Source organism: Anas platyrhynchos, chromosome 1 (assembly GCF_047663525.1).
Source record: "Anas platyrhynchos isolate ZD024472 breed Pekin duck chromosome 1, IASCAAS_PekinDuck_T2T, whole genome shotgun sequence".
NCBI lineage: Eukaryota > Metazoa > Chordata > Aves > Anseriformes > Anatidae > Anas > Anas platyrhynchos.
Genome location: NC_092587.1, coordinates 42012385 through 42030361, shown reverse-complemented (window position 1 = coordinate 42030361; position 17977 = coordinate 42012385). Strand labels below are relative to the sequence as shown.

General features: G+C 37.6%; 1 protein-coding gene across 1 annotated transcript in view; it reads right to left on the bottom strand.

Annotated features, from left to right (window-relative positions):
• OTOGL (otogelin like) overlaps positions 1-17249 on the bottom strand; it is a 102136-nt gene extending 84887 nt beyond the window's left edge. Inside the window, exons 1-11 of the mRNA XM_072033077.1 lie at positions 17132-17249; positions 16870-17043; positions 15877-15916; positions 14740-14788; positions 12456-12516; positions 10782-10880; positions 9947-10101; positions 6635-6756; positions 4944-5149; positions 2051-2181; positions 1335-1441 (exon numbers count right to left, since the gene is read on the bottom strand). Coding sequence (XP_071889178.1) covers positions 1335-1441; positions 2051-2181; positions 4944-5149; positions 6635-6756; positions 9947-10101; positions 10782-10880; positions 12456-12516; positions 14740-14788; positions 15877-15916; positions 16870-16948 — 1049 coding nt within the window. The 5' untranslated portion in view covers positions 16949-17043; positions 17132-17249. The remainder of the gene's footprint in view (positions 1-1334; positions 1442-2050; positions 2182-4943; positions 5150-6634; positions 6757-9946; positions 10102-10781; positions 10881-12455; positions 12517-14739; positions 14789-15876; positions 15917-16869; positions 17044-17131) is intronic.
• Positions 17250-17977: the final 728 nt, after the last annotated feature.

Here is a 17977-nt window from a genome sequence, read left to right as displayed (position 1 = left end):
TCCAGTTCTCCTTACCTAATCCAATTAAATGGGTCTTAATAAAAAGAATACTTGGCATATACAGTGGCCAAGTGGCATTATAGACTTACACTAAGACACAAGAAGAGAGGTCTCTTTTATAAACAAAATAAGCCTAAATTAATGAGGTTCTCAGGCACAGAAACTTTCTTCAAGGTTTTTAACATTCACACAATTCATATCAACACACACATGCAATTTGACAAAAATCAAATCCTCCTTAGCATCATGACACTGATTCAATGCCACATTTGAAAATTTCCTTTTCATTATTCATCTTTTGCTAAAGAAGAGGCACAATAAACTCCTGAATTATGAAGTGGCAGCTCAGCTCTTCTCTTAGCAAAATCAATGTACAGATCATCAACTTCAGGAAGCACGCTTTGGAGACTTGCTTACAAACCCATATTCTTCCATACTGATTTGGTAGCAAAACAGAAAGTCAAAAATTCATTGAAAATGAACTAAAAAGTTGTAATGGATGCTTCTAAATGGTTCTTACTTTTAGTCTTGTGAATTTTTCTGTACGCTCTTGATTAAATTGATGATACTCTGAGAAGGCCATCATAGTATCTGCTATTACTTCTTAGTTATAAAACCTTTTCTAAAAGGAAGTTATACATTGCTCAGTTTTCTGTTCAGTTATGCTCTGGAGAACCTGTTTAGCTTGAACAACTGGTATTAACTAAATGGGAGTCTGGAGCTAAGGGAAGAATACCAAGTTGCATAAAACACAAGCAACTGAGGTAATATAACTCCCACCAAAGCCAGTGAGTGCTGTTCTTCTAACACCTCTGAATTTATACAAATAAAACAATTTTGAAAAAAGCCTACTAAGTTGAATGACTTAGTAGTTGAAAGGTTACTCTGCTATATTTTTATCAGAAGAATAGTACAACTGTGTCAGACAAATGGACCTACTCTTCCAGTATCATTGACATTTCCCCCAGTAGATTTTCCCAATCTCCATCTATTTTTGATTCAAGACTTCCAGATGTAGGTATATTGTGTGTGAGTGGTTAGCAGTTCTCTCTTCTATCATTAGTGATTTTCCACAGATTTCTTTCCCAAGCATTTGTCTAGTTTTTCCTTGAATCTATGTAAATCTTTAGCAATCAAACTATTCCTTGGCAGAGACAAAGGTTGTGTGTCCTCTGGTTCCACAGTAAACCACCCACTAAGCGAAACCCCATCTCTTTCGCTTTGAACTCATTTCCTACTAACTTCACTCAGTACTGCTCAATTCTTGTCTGAATAGAGAGAGTGAGCATTCATTTCATGCATCAAAAATAAATACACAAGAACTCCATTCTTACCTGCAAAGATCATTCATACAGCTAGAAATATAAGAATATGGATCTATGCTTTCATGACAGCTGAAAAAAGGAAACTGTAGGAATATTTGGCACTTGAAGAATATGTCCTACACATTAAGAAGAAACAGGAAACAATAGTTAGCAGATATTTTCTGAGTGAGCATAATTGTTTTGATTTGTTGAGCTAATCCAGGATCCCTTATATTCCCATTAAAACCTGAGAATCTCACAGTCTCATTTTATTATGTCTCCTTTACTGTACTTCCTAAGATTTGTCCTCTCTGTTTGCAGTGTCTTGATTGCAAACTGCTCCTGCATAGAGCTGAGATGGCAAAGTGAAAACTAACAGAAAAAAAAAAAAAAAAAAGCTTTTCATGTCAATCCAGGAATATGGTACTTCTGCAATATTTCACAATTTCTAAAATAATGAGGTGTAAGATGCCAGAACTGGTAACTGAACCCAGGAATAATGCAGCAATAAAGAGCTCTGCCAGTGGACTTGTACCACTTGGCACATCCTATCTGAACATTTGTACTCTTAAGCTAAACTTCAGAAGATCTTCAGATATTCCCTAGCAACAGTCCTGATCTGAATCTTCACAAAGCCTCAATGAATTTGAGTTGGTTTTTTTTTTCAGTATGGTGTATATGGCTAGATTCTTGTACTGTCACTATGCAGTGAAGATGAAAAAAAAATCACTACATGATTAATTTACCTCAGTGGATTTTTCATCAGCTGAGCAAGGACTGGAAAAATCTGAGGCAGTAGGTACACAAGCTGCATCATCTGGGGTTTGCACAGCCCAGCTATTTGCAAATTCAGCAATGTCTTCTGTATGTTCACCTACTGCATGAAAAGAACACCCAGAAAAAAAGGTTGTCAACACAATCACAAAAGGTATCTTGGAAATTTCTGAAAGTTTTAAAATATATTAATTACTTCAGATACAGATATGTTCAGAGTAATGGGAGTGTAGAAAAAGGTTATTTTTCCTTTTTAACTACAAGTGATATTTTATACCACATTTAAATGAAACCCCCCCAAAAAAAAAATTTAATACAATTACTGACATTTTTGTAATAAAAATTCAAAGAAGGACTGCAATGAATACTTGAGAAAAAATGCATTTATTTAAAATAATTTAAAGCTTTCATCATTCATTTATAACAATCATATTTAACAAAGCTCAGTTAGCACTATTATCTCACTCCCTATCCCCTTGTGCAGAAAAGTCCTATGACAAACACAATGCTACATGCCCAGTTCTCCTCATAGCATGAGCAAGGGAGAATGAATGAATGAATGAATGAATGTAACGCATAATTGGAAGTCACAGTAACAAGCAAAGAACATACACACAAAAACATACAAGAAAGTTGGCAGTAGAGGAACAGACCCCAAATTTCCATATTTTTGCAGCAAGAAATAAATATTACATTTTCTGTATGTTCTTAGATATGATAAAAAGGGTGTATGGCCTCCACTTTGAAGAGCCTTACTGTAATTAGTATCTATACCATGGGTACCAATGCATGGTTAGGAGATGAGATATTGGAAAGAAATTAGCTATGGTTTGTTTTGTATTGTTTTGTTTTCACAGGGCTGTATTATCCAAAACTTAATCTAACTTCTTCCAGGACAAGTACAAAGTTTGACACTCTAGAAAGTGGAAAACCCCAAAACATAATAATCAGATGTTTGTACTTGGATATCCACAAATAAACAAAGCCAATACCCTAACCACCAATCTGATTTACTTAAGAAGCAGGGAGAGTTAAAACTTTTCTTCCTCTCTGACAAAAGAGCTCATTTTACACAGAAAACACTTTGCAAACATAAAAGGCTGTTGTTTTTTGTTTGTTTGTTTGTTCGTTTTTATCAAGAAGTAAACCTGTTGACATAATTCTGGTTCTGCAAGCACATTTTAAAATATTTTATTTTCATTTCAAAATAGCTTGAAAAATCAGTTCTAAGTCTTAAAAAAAATGCCACAAAATAAAATATTTGTCTTTTTAATAGCTTTATGCTCAGATATAGTCTCATATATTAAAGCAATGCAAAGATACCATTAAAGATGATGATTAAGGAAACAAAAAATGAGCTGATTTTTTAAAAATATACTTTGAAATGGAGTATATCACATCTCAGCACCTTCTTTATTTGCAGCAATGCAAATACAGGGCATTCTGACTGTAAGACTCAGGATAGGTGATCATCCTGGGTGATTAATGACATTTGGAAACACTTAGAAAAAAGTTGCTGCTTAGAAGCAACTTGAATTAGCAGTATATTCTTGTGAAGATAGCAGAACTTCTTGCTTTGTATTTGTACAGAATCATGGCACCATGTTATGCAACTGGTTCAAGGTTTAAGTGATTCACAGTGCTCTGGATGGTACACTGCAATAATGCTATAATTTCTGACAATGAAAAATACTAAAGACATGACAACAGAAAAAAAAATGTGGTTCTGTAAATAAAGAAAGCTAACAGCTGCCCTACTTCAAATCTTTTATAAAATATATTTAAAGACACTGAAATGATTACTTTTGAAGAGATTGTATGAATTCATGTGACTTGTAAATCTTCTCTGAAGTCCATTTTTATTCATTATTTTAGATCAACCCTTTCAATTAATTATTAAAAATACTATACCCTGGTGTGCAGAAGTTAATGTATGAAACAAGGAACATACTTCTGTCATGGTTGAAGACAAGAGGAATTTATATTGGGAAGATTTTTAAAGACTATGCGAAGATATGTAGTCTGCTTCTTCCCTTAGTAAGAAAGTCAAAAACCTCCTACCCATTAACCACAATGAACAGTGCAAAACAGTGGAGGGAAAACAGTTACTGTGAGATAACCTTTGTGATTTAACGATCTGCAGGGACGTGGGACTTGATTTTCTCGGTAATTAACAGTAAAAACAAGACAGTCCTATCTTTATTTCTACCAGACTAAGTAAAGGATCTCTCATATTTCCAAACTTGCTCTTTTTTCATATTAGTCATGAGTAGGACAAAGTCTCTATAGAATACTCCCTATATAGAACTACAAAGACTACAGAACACTTTATCAACTTGGCAAATCACCTCTTCCTCAGATTCAGCATTGGGCAACTCCTAATCCTACAGGGTAGTAAGAGACCCATAGCACAACATATCAACAGAGAGATATGAGGAACTTTCTGGAAAGAGCTTTAAAAATGCATATTTCAACTCATATTTTTATGATGGTAATGTAAACGAATGACTCAAGATTGTGTTTTTTTCCAAATATTAATATTTTGGCTTTTTGCTCCTTCTCCCTCCATCCTTAAACATAGAGAAAACCACAAGCATTTGTTTATTTATTTATAATTTGAAGACACTTTCATCAGCTAAGATAAACATACCCTGAGTGCTTTGCTGAGCAAGAAAGGCTTAAGCATACATATAAATACTTTCTTGAACTGTTTTTTCCCCCTTAACATTTTTAATGGCATTGAAGAGTAGAGATATTCTATTTTCTACTGAAATAAGGACTCTGTCTTTTTACATAATCGTTTTAAAGTGAACATTGAACCTGTTTAAACAAAGGTAAGGGTGCATTTCTAAGCCATTTACTTACTATTTTGCAGTATCAGGTCATCATATTTATTGCCATTAAAATTTCCACAGAGGCCACAAGGTTTCCCTTTATGATCTTCTGTCAGCTTAATATAAATACCAGAGTTTCCATCCCAAGCAAGAGAAAAACCAAAGGTAGTTTTCACCAGAATATAGTCAGCCAATCTCTCAACGAAAACATTTCCAACTGTCTGAGGCAACATTAATCTGCAAAAATAAACAGCCTACTTCAAAGAGCTCAGATGAGATGAAGTTAGTGATAGAAAAATACCACATAAAACATCACCTTCTAACTCACTACACTCTTTTTTCCAGTTGTATACAGTCACTTAAAGGCCTCAAGTTGCACCAGGAGAGGTTCATGTTAGAAATTAGGAGACATTTCTTCTCAGAAAGAGTAGTTAAGCATTGGAGTGGGTTGCCCAGGGAGGCAGTGGAGTCACCATCCCTGGGGGTGTTTAAGGAAAGGTTGGATGTTGTGCTTAGGGATGTGGTTTAGTGGGTGACATTGGTGGTAGGGGGGTGGTTAGACCAGATGCTCTTGGAGGTCTTTTCCAACCTTAATGATTCTATGATTCTTCGTTACATTTTTACCATGTTCTTTTCTATTTGCTTCTCTGTATTGATCATCAAAAGTGAATGCTTTTCTACTGTATACATCTATCAGTTGTACTATTCTAAGCCTGAAAGAATCTTCTTTTAAAAGACCAGAAGAGGCATATTAAAGAGCACATGACTTCATGAGCATGCTGTGTTGCACAAGGAGCACTGTGAAACTACTACCATTGTTCCTGGTGTGGTGAACACCAGAAGCCCTTCTGGGCAGAAGATGGATCATCAGATTAGACGTATGCCAATAAAGAAACTTACAGTACAGAAAATACCCTTGACCAAAAAAAAGTATATCCTCCTCCTTCAGCCATTGACCACTGGAAAATAATATTTGAGTATGATTTAATCGTAATCTTCAAAAATTGCCTCTGTTGTGGTGAAGACAGATGGCACAGTAGCCATCAGTCTCAGATGTTAATAGCATTGTTACTTCAAAGGAAATCTAATATAATCACCTTCAAAGTGATACAAAAAAACACGTCTTTACAAGTCTTTGAAATTTTCTGTACTTTATCTAATAGTAAAAATACTTATGATAGCCTTGTACTCATTTATTTATTTAGAAAAAAAAAAAAAGTACATTTGAGGGTTTGATGTACCTCAGAAATGTGGAGTTTTTGCCTAAAAGGGCCAAAGAAGACTTAAGATCTTTGATTCAATTAGTTCAGGCTTATTTATATGAAGGTTATGTGTTGAATTCAGTATAGCTGCACACCAAGCATAAATAAAGACTACCTTGTTCAAAATGTTATCAGGATGCACCAAAGATTAGCTAGATTATGGTGATGTAGACCTTGTCTATAAAAAATTTGTATGGTTAATCCCGATGTCAGAGCTGGGAAGTTGAACACAAGGCTCATGGGGAGCACATGCTCATTCATGTATTCACGTATTCACTTCATTCACGTATTACATGAGCAGCATTACATCTTCTCACACTAGCACTCTATCAGTCCCAATATAGAATATCCAGGGATCAGTAAAAATATATAGCGAATTATTTTCTCTGGTTGATGTCAAAAGCATCTTCACTTTGTCTTTCTGCAATAAAATATTTGAAACCATCATTAGAGCGCTTACCTTTTTCCTTCTTTTCTTACTTCATGTCCTGAAATAATTATTTCTTCTTGGTTTGAAAAAAATAAGCTGACTGACCTCTGACAAGAATATACTGAACCATAACAGTCAGGACTGTTATGAACCTTAGAAAGGAACAATACACACACAGTTAGAATAAATGTTTTTTCTGAACAATTTCGTGCAAGTTTTCATAAAGTCATATATGATAATTTATTTTTCTGTACATGAATCACTGAAAGAGTTTTAGAGAGAAATATTTAAAACGTAAAAAGGTCATATTTACAAACATATGCAAAAACAGAAGTTCATGCTACCCAGTACTACTAAGAAATAGAGCAAGTGCCTAACAGCACAAAGCATCACAAGTTAGTGGCTTAAACACTGTGTGAAATAGGTAGTTTACACAGATGAACTTCATAGACACCATAGTGTGCTGTTTTATCACTGCCAGTGTAAGAGCTTGTTATTTGCACTGAGACACCCCTACTGCTCATTTTCTAGAGGTCTAGAAAGGACTACTGTGCAATACAAAACCTCAGCATAGTGCCAGCATTCTCCGAGCCAGCTGAGACTGGCACCACCTGATCCAGCATGCCCTCCTGAACCACTCAGGGTTTGTTGAGATTTTGGAGTACTCCCACAGATTCCTGCAGGCATCTAACATAAACACATCTGTTAAAACCCATTTTGCATTAGTTTCTCAGCATTGTCAATGGAGAAGTGTAGGCTCTTCCAAAGTCTGCCCGTCCCCATTGTACATAGATAGGGTAGTGAGTCAGGGTGCTGCCTTGAATCTGACATCAGCTTCCCCAGTTTCAGCACAGAAAGCATCACTCAGCCAGAGAGAGATCTGAAAAATAGGGTCTCACAACTATATGGCAACATTTCCATGACTGCCCACTACCAGAGGTGTTAAACAGATCCCAGATGTGTACTTCTAGAAAAGAAAAATGTGCAATTCTTATCTTAGTGTGCGTACAGATTTATGGCAATGAAGTAATCTCAAAACAAAAATAATGTTTTATCAGAACTTGGAATAGGCATGATATGCCAGCATGCATCCTTTTTATAGTTTGCAGAAAGGATGCTACCTTTGCAGTCAGGCTTCCTTTCCATTCCCAGTCATTAGCCATGGCAGAGTGTGACTCCTGCCTTGTAGTAATGTCTGTATCCCCAGAGACAACAGGGCTTTTGTTGGCCAGGGTGCACTCTCAGGACATGAAAAACATTGGTTCAGGTTTACTCTGACTGATGATAAGAATGTAGGTCTCCAACTTTCTGTGTGTATGCTTTACCCAGTTAATCACTACGACACAGTTTTGAATTACTTTGACAGTAGTCTAGGTGAGTCTGAAGAATATACCTCGTCCAAGGGCCTATGCAAAGCTCCCGCTAATCTATGCTATGCTAATCTCAGCGGAGCAGGAATACCCAAACTGGTGTGATGCTCTAGGCTACTATGCTTCAAAAGCATATGTGCTGGTTTTAGTAACAACTGAGGAGGCATGGGAATACGCTGTGAATCTTAGCTACCATTACCTAAATTAAAATGTAGACAGAGTTTAGACAGCTCAAGCGTGACTCCTCTGACCATGTGCGTCAGCTTTCTGTGAGAAGGATTTGAGCCACGTTACCAATTTACTTGACAGTGCTGTGAAGCTAAATAGATGAGTAACTGTGAAACATTTTGCCAGCATAGTAATGGGGGCTGTAACTAGTAACTAGAGCTATCACTTTTGTAGAAAAGATTTATTGGTAAACACATACAGCACTCACACATACACTAACTAATCTTCCTAGGTTGACAGTTAATGCTGGAAGTAAAAAACAGTTACTGCTTCTCTGAGTGAAATAAACCAAGCCAGTAAAAGCATTAGGGTTTTTACATGTATAAAGAAAGTTATAATTAAAGACATAATAAATGTTACTAGTATTGACAGATGGTTTCTATGTAAGCCTGTCCTAAGACAGAAACACAATCAAGGAAAATCAAAATAGGTCTTGTGTTTTATTCTGCTCTAGAGAGGTGGATTATTAAAACCAGAAGGACCATAATGTGAGCACTTGGCAAGACTTTCAGCTCTCCACTGCCCAGCTGATTGTGACTGTATTGCTTCAGCATTACTTGTGACTTTTCTGAATAAACATTTTAAGTTTTTAACAAAGTATGGCATTTGTTCCAGCAACTGAAAGGTAATTTCTCCCTTTCCAGAGCAACTGGAATACACTGAAATAAAGATTCTAGATTTTTAATATAATCTCGGGGTTTGCTATAGCATTTTCTGAAATCTCCTAAGAGATAATAGCTGCATACAAAGAATTAAAATGAAATAATGGAAGGCAGATGAAACAGCCTATGATCTGAGTGAGTAGAAAGGGCAGATTAATCTTCTCAAGATGCTAGTATTTGGGGGGACAGGAAATCATACGTTTATAAATGAAAACTTGTTCTTGGAGCAGGAATCAGAACCTAGATCTACCTTTGCCCCTGTGATCACTGTGGCCACCATGGTTGCATTACAGTTAGGACCTCTCTTGTTCCCCCTCCCCTGCCCAATCAGCAGCAAATCCCAACCATTGAAAAAAATACCATAATGAGCTTATGTTCTCTCCCCACAGTAATCTACAGCCTGGTAGTTAGGGCACGTTCCTTCAAAGAGGATATAGGTTTGAACTCTGCCTGATCTCAAAATCATTAACCATGGATACCCATAAATCTGAGGAAATTACTAAAACGAATGCCCCCTATACATAGGTCAAGATGAAGGCTTTTGAGCTGTTAACCTTCTCTGCATGACGCAGGGGTAATCCAAAATTAGAACAGAAATCCACAGCGGGGACAAACTTTTTCATGGGCCAGAGGAGGTAGCTCCATATCCTTGCATGCCAATGGCTGCAAATTGGAGCTTGGTACACTTGGGTGCCCAGCTACCAGGCAGGTGACAGCTGTTTGCACTTTACTTGGCAACTCAATTTTTTCTACAATCCGACAGCTAAAGTTTATTGAAGTTTCCAAGGTCTGCCTTAAGACCCAATTTTGCTACACAGGATTTCCCAGAGAGGAGAGAACAGAGATCCTTTTTAGGAGAGAGGGAGTAAGAAACACTATTTTTAATATACTGACTCTGCTGATTATCATTTCATCGGTGTTTTGAGTTGCTGCACACATGCTTAGACATTTTCCAGCAGCATAGTTTTGTATTTAAGTAAGTAACGCTACAGTTTGATCTATTTATTTTCTCTCTACTTACTTTACTTATGAAATACACGTATACGCAGTATGTTATTTCTAATGTATGCTCACATACTTACCCAAACAGTGTACTGGGGTTCTGGAGTACCGCAGTCTTTTGCAAAAATATAGGAGCAATTTCCCGGAAAGTAGTAGTAGATGCCATCAAATGTTTCAAAGTGATACTGTCCCCATGACTTGCAAATCCCATCTCGGTCCTTACCAGTGTTAGGAACTGGAGAGAACACACTGAGTTTACAACAAGCACAGTATTCAAAAATTGACAGGTGGCAAAGGTGTCCACAGAAGTAAATGCTTAGAAGGGAAATAAGAGCTTATAAACAAAATGGACAAGGATGAAAGATAACCTCACTTCTTCAACTTTATTTAAAGTCAGTACTTTTTTTTTTTTTTTTTTTTTTTTATCTTTAGAATGCAGTTTTAGTCACATGAAATCATTGCAAGTTTTGGATTTGCTTGGTAGAGGCATTTTAATTCTAAGTAGAAGCAAGAGATTAAAGTCTACTGAAGATCCAGAAAGATGATTCTTGCTAAAGGAGATTCCAGAAACCAGTGCATTGAAAGAGTTAATTATTTTATTTACAGTAGGTCACTGCTAGAAAAATGCAGTGACTTTTTAGTTGTTCAGTTAACTATAAAAAAGCTGGCCAGCTAGACAGTGATCTGTCTCTTATGGCATCTATGAATCACCATACACCAAATGTTAAAACGTAGGCATTTGTGACAGTGCTCTGTATATTTCCCTAACATATAATTTTAACCCCTGTGTCTTCTAGCGGATAACACCCCTACTACAAAGGAATCACAAAAGTGCTGTTAACAATATTGTTTTAAAAACTTTCCTCTTAAATCTTACGTGAACCCAAAACTTGACTCTTTTGGTCCCAGACTTACCAATTTGGCACCTGCTTCCTTGAGCCTGAAATAACTGACAATCACAGTCACCTGCCTCTGTGCAACCTGCTCCATTAAGGCACTCTGGAGAACATGAACCTGTAAGCAAGGACAGCAGCCTTTTAGCAGATACAGCATTCTGCAAACAAATTGAGACTCACGTTGAATTTGTTTATTGTAAAATCATTAGCAGCTGTATTAGCTAAGAAAATTAACCAACAAAAATCTCCAGTTTTTAACATTTACTTAAATTTATCCTTTGTGTTTCTTGGTTAAAAGACAAGGTTCTCTTTTGGTCTGAGGCTTGTACACTAACAAAGGAGCAAAAGGTCAACCTCCTCCCAGCAAACAAAAGGTCAAGTTCCCATGTAAAGAAACCAAATCCCAGTCCTCCTGATCTTGAAATACACAGGACACAGATTATTCTAATTGACCAAATTCAGCACAATTTATGCATATGTTCAACTCCTCCCTCCAAGGCTTTACAGCAAAGGGTATATTCAGCTTATGAACAGTCTGGAATGCATAATTTACAAAGTCAAAAACAGTTAAAAATAACCCTCCACGCATGCTAAAACTTTTAAAAGGTTATTTCTGCTTAAGAGGTGACTGGAGTCAGAGACTTAAGATTCCATGGGAATGGCTTGTTTTATGTTATAATTAGTAATTGTTTCTAAATGCAGTTTCATTAAAGAGTTATGTGGTCTGCTTGGATGCTAAGACTTCACTGTCTACTAACCATTCACTGAGGTGGGTCTAAATCATAGTTCCCCAAAAGTGAAGGAGAAAGGAAATTTCAAATCTCAGGGTTTGCAGATAGTTGATTTCCTTGTTGGGGAGGAATTAAAACCCTAGATACAAATATTTACAAAGTTGCTTACAGAGATTTAAAAAACATTCCAGAAAGCAGGAAGGCAATGAAATAAATAGGCTCTTCCGCACCTAATGGAAGCTACTGTAAGCTACTAGTGATGCTAAATGGGAACAAAACTGGACCTTTACAGTAAAGCTTACTTTTGAATGCTTAGTTTTGAATTTTTCCCATTTAAGAATTGCTTTCCAAATATGCACAGATACCCTGAAAGTACAAGGCAAAAATACTGTTTATAGAACAGTATTAATGTGGAAAACTTTTTTGCTGTTACAACTATGAACTATGAATTATATATATTCATTGACATGGAAAAACACGCCTACCCAGGCATACATATTTTCCAAGGATATTGAAGTTCAGTTGCATACAAAAAACATTTCTGCAAAATAACTTGGACCTGCTGTAGGTGTTTGGACAGTGCCTGAACCCCTCTAGGAGTAACCCTGTGCTCATTGTCTGGGCACAACTGTACATACACATAATCAGTTCGTGCCTCTCAGACAAAATTACATCCTCTCACAAGGACAGAAAAAGTGGTAGTAAGAAAATTGTACTAGAAATAAACTTAAAAAAAAAAAAAATCAAAGGATTAGCTTAATTAGCTGTTCAGATTTGGTCATAAATCATTATTTTGAAAGTCTAATTTCAGTGGGAACCATATGCTATTTAACACGGATAAAATGAAGTAATGAGTTAGTGTGTTGGGTTTTTTTTAGGGGACAAAACCACTGGCAACATGGGAAGGTGACAGGAAGGCAGCATGTTCAGGGGCATCTCCTCCTGGGACGAGCAGCACTGACCTCCTGGTGGGCTGCGCGTCAAGGACCCGTGCAGGTGTGACCGAGGAGAGGCAGCTCGAACCTGACAGAAACACAAAAGGAAAATCAGTGTTTCTGCTTTATGAATGCACCACTATGAGCCCAGGGACTTGCAGCAGCATTGAGTGAGGACTTTGAGGGTTATTTTAGCACAGGAGAGACACTTGTGGCTGGTCCAGCACAGGGCATGGCCTCAAGTGCTGTGATTGGCAGCCCAGACTAGCAGGAAAGGCAGCGACTGCAGCACCTGGCACTGTGGGGAAGGGAAGCATGGTTTCTGGGGGATGGGGAAGGATACAGCTGTGCCCTGGGGTCACTGCTGGCCTCCTCTCCATGTCTTCTGCTTCACCAAAGGCAACAAACCAGCAGGGCTCCACTGGGAGAGATTTGTGTTTACATTTGGGAGGAAGAGTGAGGGCTCAGACAAGACTCTTGCCTTTTTTGCTTCCGTCAAATACCAAATGTTTCTCCCCTAACTCATGCCCTGTGCCACTCCCCAGTCATCCAACTGTGGCCACTTCAGCTGTGATGGATTTCACATCCCCCTTGAGATCCTTCAGAACTCATTTCAGCTGGTCTCAAACAAAAGGGGGGGAGGGGGGGAGAGAAGAGGTCTGCCTGATCTGCATCCTGTCTTGTATAGGAACAGGGGGACTTGGGACTGTAAGGAAGTCCTGGATCTGACCCAACACTCTGCTATTGCAGTTTGTCTCGTCGCATCATCTCTTCCAAGAACTAATCAAGTTCCACATGACAAGCACTCTGGGGTTTTTGCCCCGACAAGTACGGTTGGGAAGTTTACCAGGATGAAGTGCCGGGCAGTTAAATATTTCCCCTGTACATTTATTCATGGCCATTTAAAATCTTTTTGTTTTACAAAGCTTTGCTCTTTTTCTTAAATAGTTCTTCATCCCTGCTTTGTTTTGTTGATTTGTTTTGGTTTTTAAAAATTCCCTCTCTGATATATTACAAGAAAGCAGTTACCCTTCCATGCTCCCCGCATGTCTAACACCAGCCTTCAGCAGTACAACAGAGCAAAGCAACTTGTTTAAGCCTTCACTTGCAAGATACTCTTTTTTTCACTCCTTCTGCTAGTCCTTCTCCATGTCTGGAGCTTAAACTAATGGATCTCGGCATAAACACAACTGTACAGTAAATGGTTCAGGTGAAGTCCCACCAATGCCTCATGCAGTGACATAAATACTTCCCTCCTCCAACTGGAAATACTTTGATGCACCCAAGTAGCACAATTTGTCTAAAATCAATCTGAAATGGACTTCACCAGCTCACCAGAAAGCTCTTTCCAGGGTCCATCATTAGCCAGAGATGTTCCCCACCACCCCTGCACAAAAACACCCCTCTCCATATTCTCTCTTGGTTACCCTGAGCCAGGCCTCTCAGAAAAGCAGCTTTTTGCTTTTGTGCTATTTTGGGGAGATAGAGCTTATTTGCTCTCCTATTGAGCACACCTCTGGACCACCATGAGTTCCCAGAGCCCATTTCCCTCAGAAGGTGTCTTCCTAGTGAGGAGAAGAGGTATGACTCACCTCAGTGTTATGTTTCATACTGGCTACCTTCTAACTTGGTGAGGAGACACAAAATTCTCCAAGGGACATAGAGAAAATGATTTGTGGTTCTGTTGCAGCCTGCCTGCAAGACCCTGAGAAGAGGCTTTGGGCTCCATGCCTGCCCATGTAGAAGAGGGCTATAACAGCTGCTTGGGCTCTGTAGCCCAAGATGTCTACCCACAGGGGAATGAGTTTCCCCTTATACTATTAAATTTTAGTCAAACATCACCTCTGTGCAGCATAAGGCAGCAGTACAGAGCATGGAGTGAGGAGGGACAGACATTAGGCTGCGGTGGTAGGACCCAGGCCTGGGATGGAACTGCCACCATCACCACACCACATGCAGGCTCCTTGTCTACAGCCATCATTGTGCTTTGCATCAAACACCAACAGCTTTCTAGGGCTTTCTGTTTGCCTTCACAAAAGGCAGAAGAACCACGGTGTTATTTCCCATGGTGTGCGTCAGTCGGTCTATCAGGGTGGGTGATTCAGAGAGCATTTCACCAAGAACGAATGAATGTGTGAGGCCATGGGTCTTGGCTGAAGGCGAGCAGGTAGGGAACAGCGGCTCCTCCTCACTGTCCTCCTGTTACCACAGCCTTGCTCCTTACAAAGGCCCCATTGTAACATCAGCAAAGCCCCAGAGCAGAAAAGGGGGAGGCTTTCCCCACCATCCCCCTTTCAGAGGTATAACCTACCTCTGCTGTTAAGAGATCTCTTTTCTGTCGAGTTGCATTAAACTCATTTCTGGAAGAAAACAAAAAGGAACCTGTTTAATCAAAGGTCCCTGGAACAGCCTGAATAAGCAGCTCCCCAGAGAGAAGTGTTTCTCTCTGATTACCATCACTTTATCAAAGAGGTCTTTCTTGGCTTAACATTTAAAATGGTGATTTTTTTCATGGTCTCATTTTACAGAATTCAATAGTGCTCCAATCTCTGCTCTCAAACATGGGATGCTTTATTAGGGAGGTACATAGGTCTTATGAGGGAGAGGTAAGCAGGCAAAATAAGCTTTTATGACAGGATACAAAATTGCAAAGCAGTTTCATAGGTACCTGGCAGTGTGTGTGGCAGCAAGTTCCCCCAAGTATGATTTGAATATATTGTGATAGGGCTTTAAATAGCAAAAGACGGCTTGCCAGCTATAGCTGACTTAAATTTGCAATTAAGTTTAGAAACAAGGGCAACAGGCTATAAAACATACTTAGTTTTATCAACAGTCCAAGATGGCATATCATTTGATATACATGTGTGCTCACTAGATACAGAGGTCACTAGACATCCAAAGCTATGTCCAACTGGACACTTCTACTAAAATTGATGGCATAGTTCCCATTTAATTCAATGGGATCAGGAACATTCCCTAGTTTGGGTTTTGTTTGGATTTCAGCTTCTACATGAAAACTTGTATTGAAAATGTTTATTTTATGGCTGTATAGCACTTAGTTTTCTGTGCTTCAAATAGCAGCTAGGATTTTATCATGCAATTAAAATTGTAGAAGGATACTCATTTAATGTATTTTTCCAGACATAAAATAATGATCTCATCCTGGTTTCATTCCATTATTCCACTAAGCTTTCTTGAGACCATAGAAGTATCATTTTTCATAAGTGCCTTCATTTTTCAAATAGAGGATCCATGCCTGTTGTGTAAATTCTTTGAAAAGAGATGTAAACATTCTGAAAGTGTGTTTTACATCCAATGCACATGTACTTGACATCTTACATGTCAAATTTAAGGCTATATTTTACTTTCTAACTTATGCTATATCAGATAAGTCTTATATGTTTTTGTTTTATTTGTAGAACTTGACAAATATGGAATAAAAACTTACCTTGAAGTTCTTCTCAAAAGAGAAAGCTTGCAATAAGATCCTGTAGATTAAAAAGTCATTAAGTTAAATGTTTTTCTACAAACTCACTCTGCATTTGGCAAACAACACTACTGAAATTTATTCTTTAAAAAATAGCTAATGATCCTGAGTTTTCCAGAGCACTTTTACATTAACTTTTTTCTCTTCCTAAGGGACCTAGCAACAGATGCTTTCCTTCCTGATAGCTTGATTCCTTCAAGGGCTTATCAACCCCAGTTTTCCATGGTCTCAACTCTGGTAAATACTACCACCAAAAAGAGAGAAGAGTTCTTAGTTGTTCAGAGGCTCAGACCAAATCTGATAAAATTACGGAAGGTAATTATAAGTACAAGGGATACTCAGAGCTATCCAGAATCAAGCTCCTTCAGCAGTTAGGTGCAATCATTTTCTGAATATTACTTGCAAAATTCAGTTGTAATCAGGTTACACTCTTTCTCAGATTATCTTAGAAATCTTCATAATGGCTGCAAAGAAACTATCTGCAAGACCCATCTGAAGTGAATATACTGGTTAAAAATAGGATTGTTTCTATAACCAGAAGAGCAATTATTTATTCTAGCATTCCAAAAATGCTTAAACAAAGTGCAGGTGCAGTCTGATGAAATAAAGTCATACCTCGTTGAAATTCATTACCTGCTTACTCATCTGACAGTAGTGGCAAGAAATAAAAGAAACTTAAACATAGTTCCTTTATAATTATTTTGTAACAAAATTCAGACATAGAAAATGTGTCTTTTTAAAAAACAAGAGCTATATTTTAGCTTCAACACCTGTCAGAGAGAAAGGAGATATGTAAAATGGGTTATTTTACCTATGTTATTGTTTCATGAATTCCAAAAAGGGTTAAAAATATTGTTTGATAATGATAGAAAAAGAAGGAGCTGTATTAATAAAATATTTAGAGAACTCATTTTAAAAGTTAGTATTTCTTCAGAAATGGAGTAAAGTTCTTACCTTGCAAAGAGGACAGCAGTGAATGAAGCAAAAATATACTCCACGGTATCATTAAATTCAGCTTTCCCACAATGTTCATTTCAGTATAATTTGGTAATAGGAAATTTATCCAAATTGATGGCTTTGATTATGATGGCATCTTATAACTACGTATTCCTACAGTGTGTTTAAATCCTTTCAAAGATAAACAGTTGGATGCATTATTCGAAATAATACAACACAAAAAGGAAAAAAGAAGACATCAAGCTTGGTAGATACATACAGCTTCAGGAGCTTTGCAAATGTTGCATACAACTTTCCGGCTGCATGTCTCTCATTAGTAATGCATGATAACTCCTCAGCAGAGTCTGTATTAGTTACACTTTCGCTAGACCTGCAAGTATTACTCCTCTGTTGAGCTCAATCAGCCCTTTATAACACAGAAGACAATGACAGAAAGAAATTTTGCCATGTCATGATGGTTTGAGAGATCCTTCAGTTGTCATTACACCTTTGTGTGCTTTGCAGGTTGCGTTGATCTCTGCCCTTTGCTTCTTATAGTGAAAAATTTTAGCAAGAACCTCCAGTTATGTTAATGCATAAAATATAACCAGATTATTTCGGAGATTAACATATGAATGTTCCTCATCTGTTCCAAAAGGAGAGACACAAAATTCTATCAAACAACACACTTGGATTCTTAAGAATATTTGAGATACATTCTTGTATTTAGTTTGCTCCTGTCACAAAATAAAACTTCCAGGAAGATAATTGTATTTCACTTTCATTAAAAAACTTTTTTGGAAATTTTCATACTACCAAAAAGGAGAAAGAAGTCAATGGAGCTAAGGGGCTTTGTTTCTAATTTTCATTAAAATGGAAAAGTGTAAATTAACCAAAATTTAACGTGAACATATATTAAAATGGAAAAACCTTACCCACTTTACTCTAAACATTAATAGAATCACTAAAAAGTGCAGTTTTAATGACACATATAACGGTAATTGAAATTACTGCAATTCACTTTCATTTGCAAAGCCTATCTTTTGCCTTATATTTCATTCCTCCTAGCACTTTGTAGGATGCTGGGAGCATTCTGCACAAGGTGGTTGTGGAACAAAATAAAATT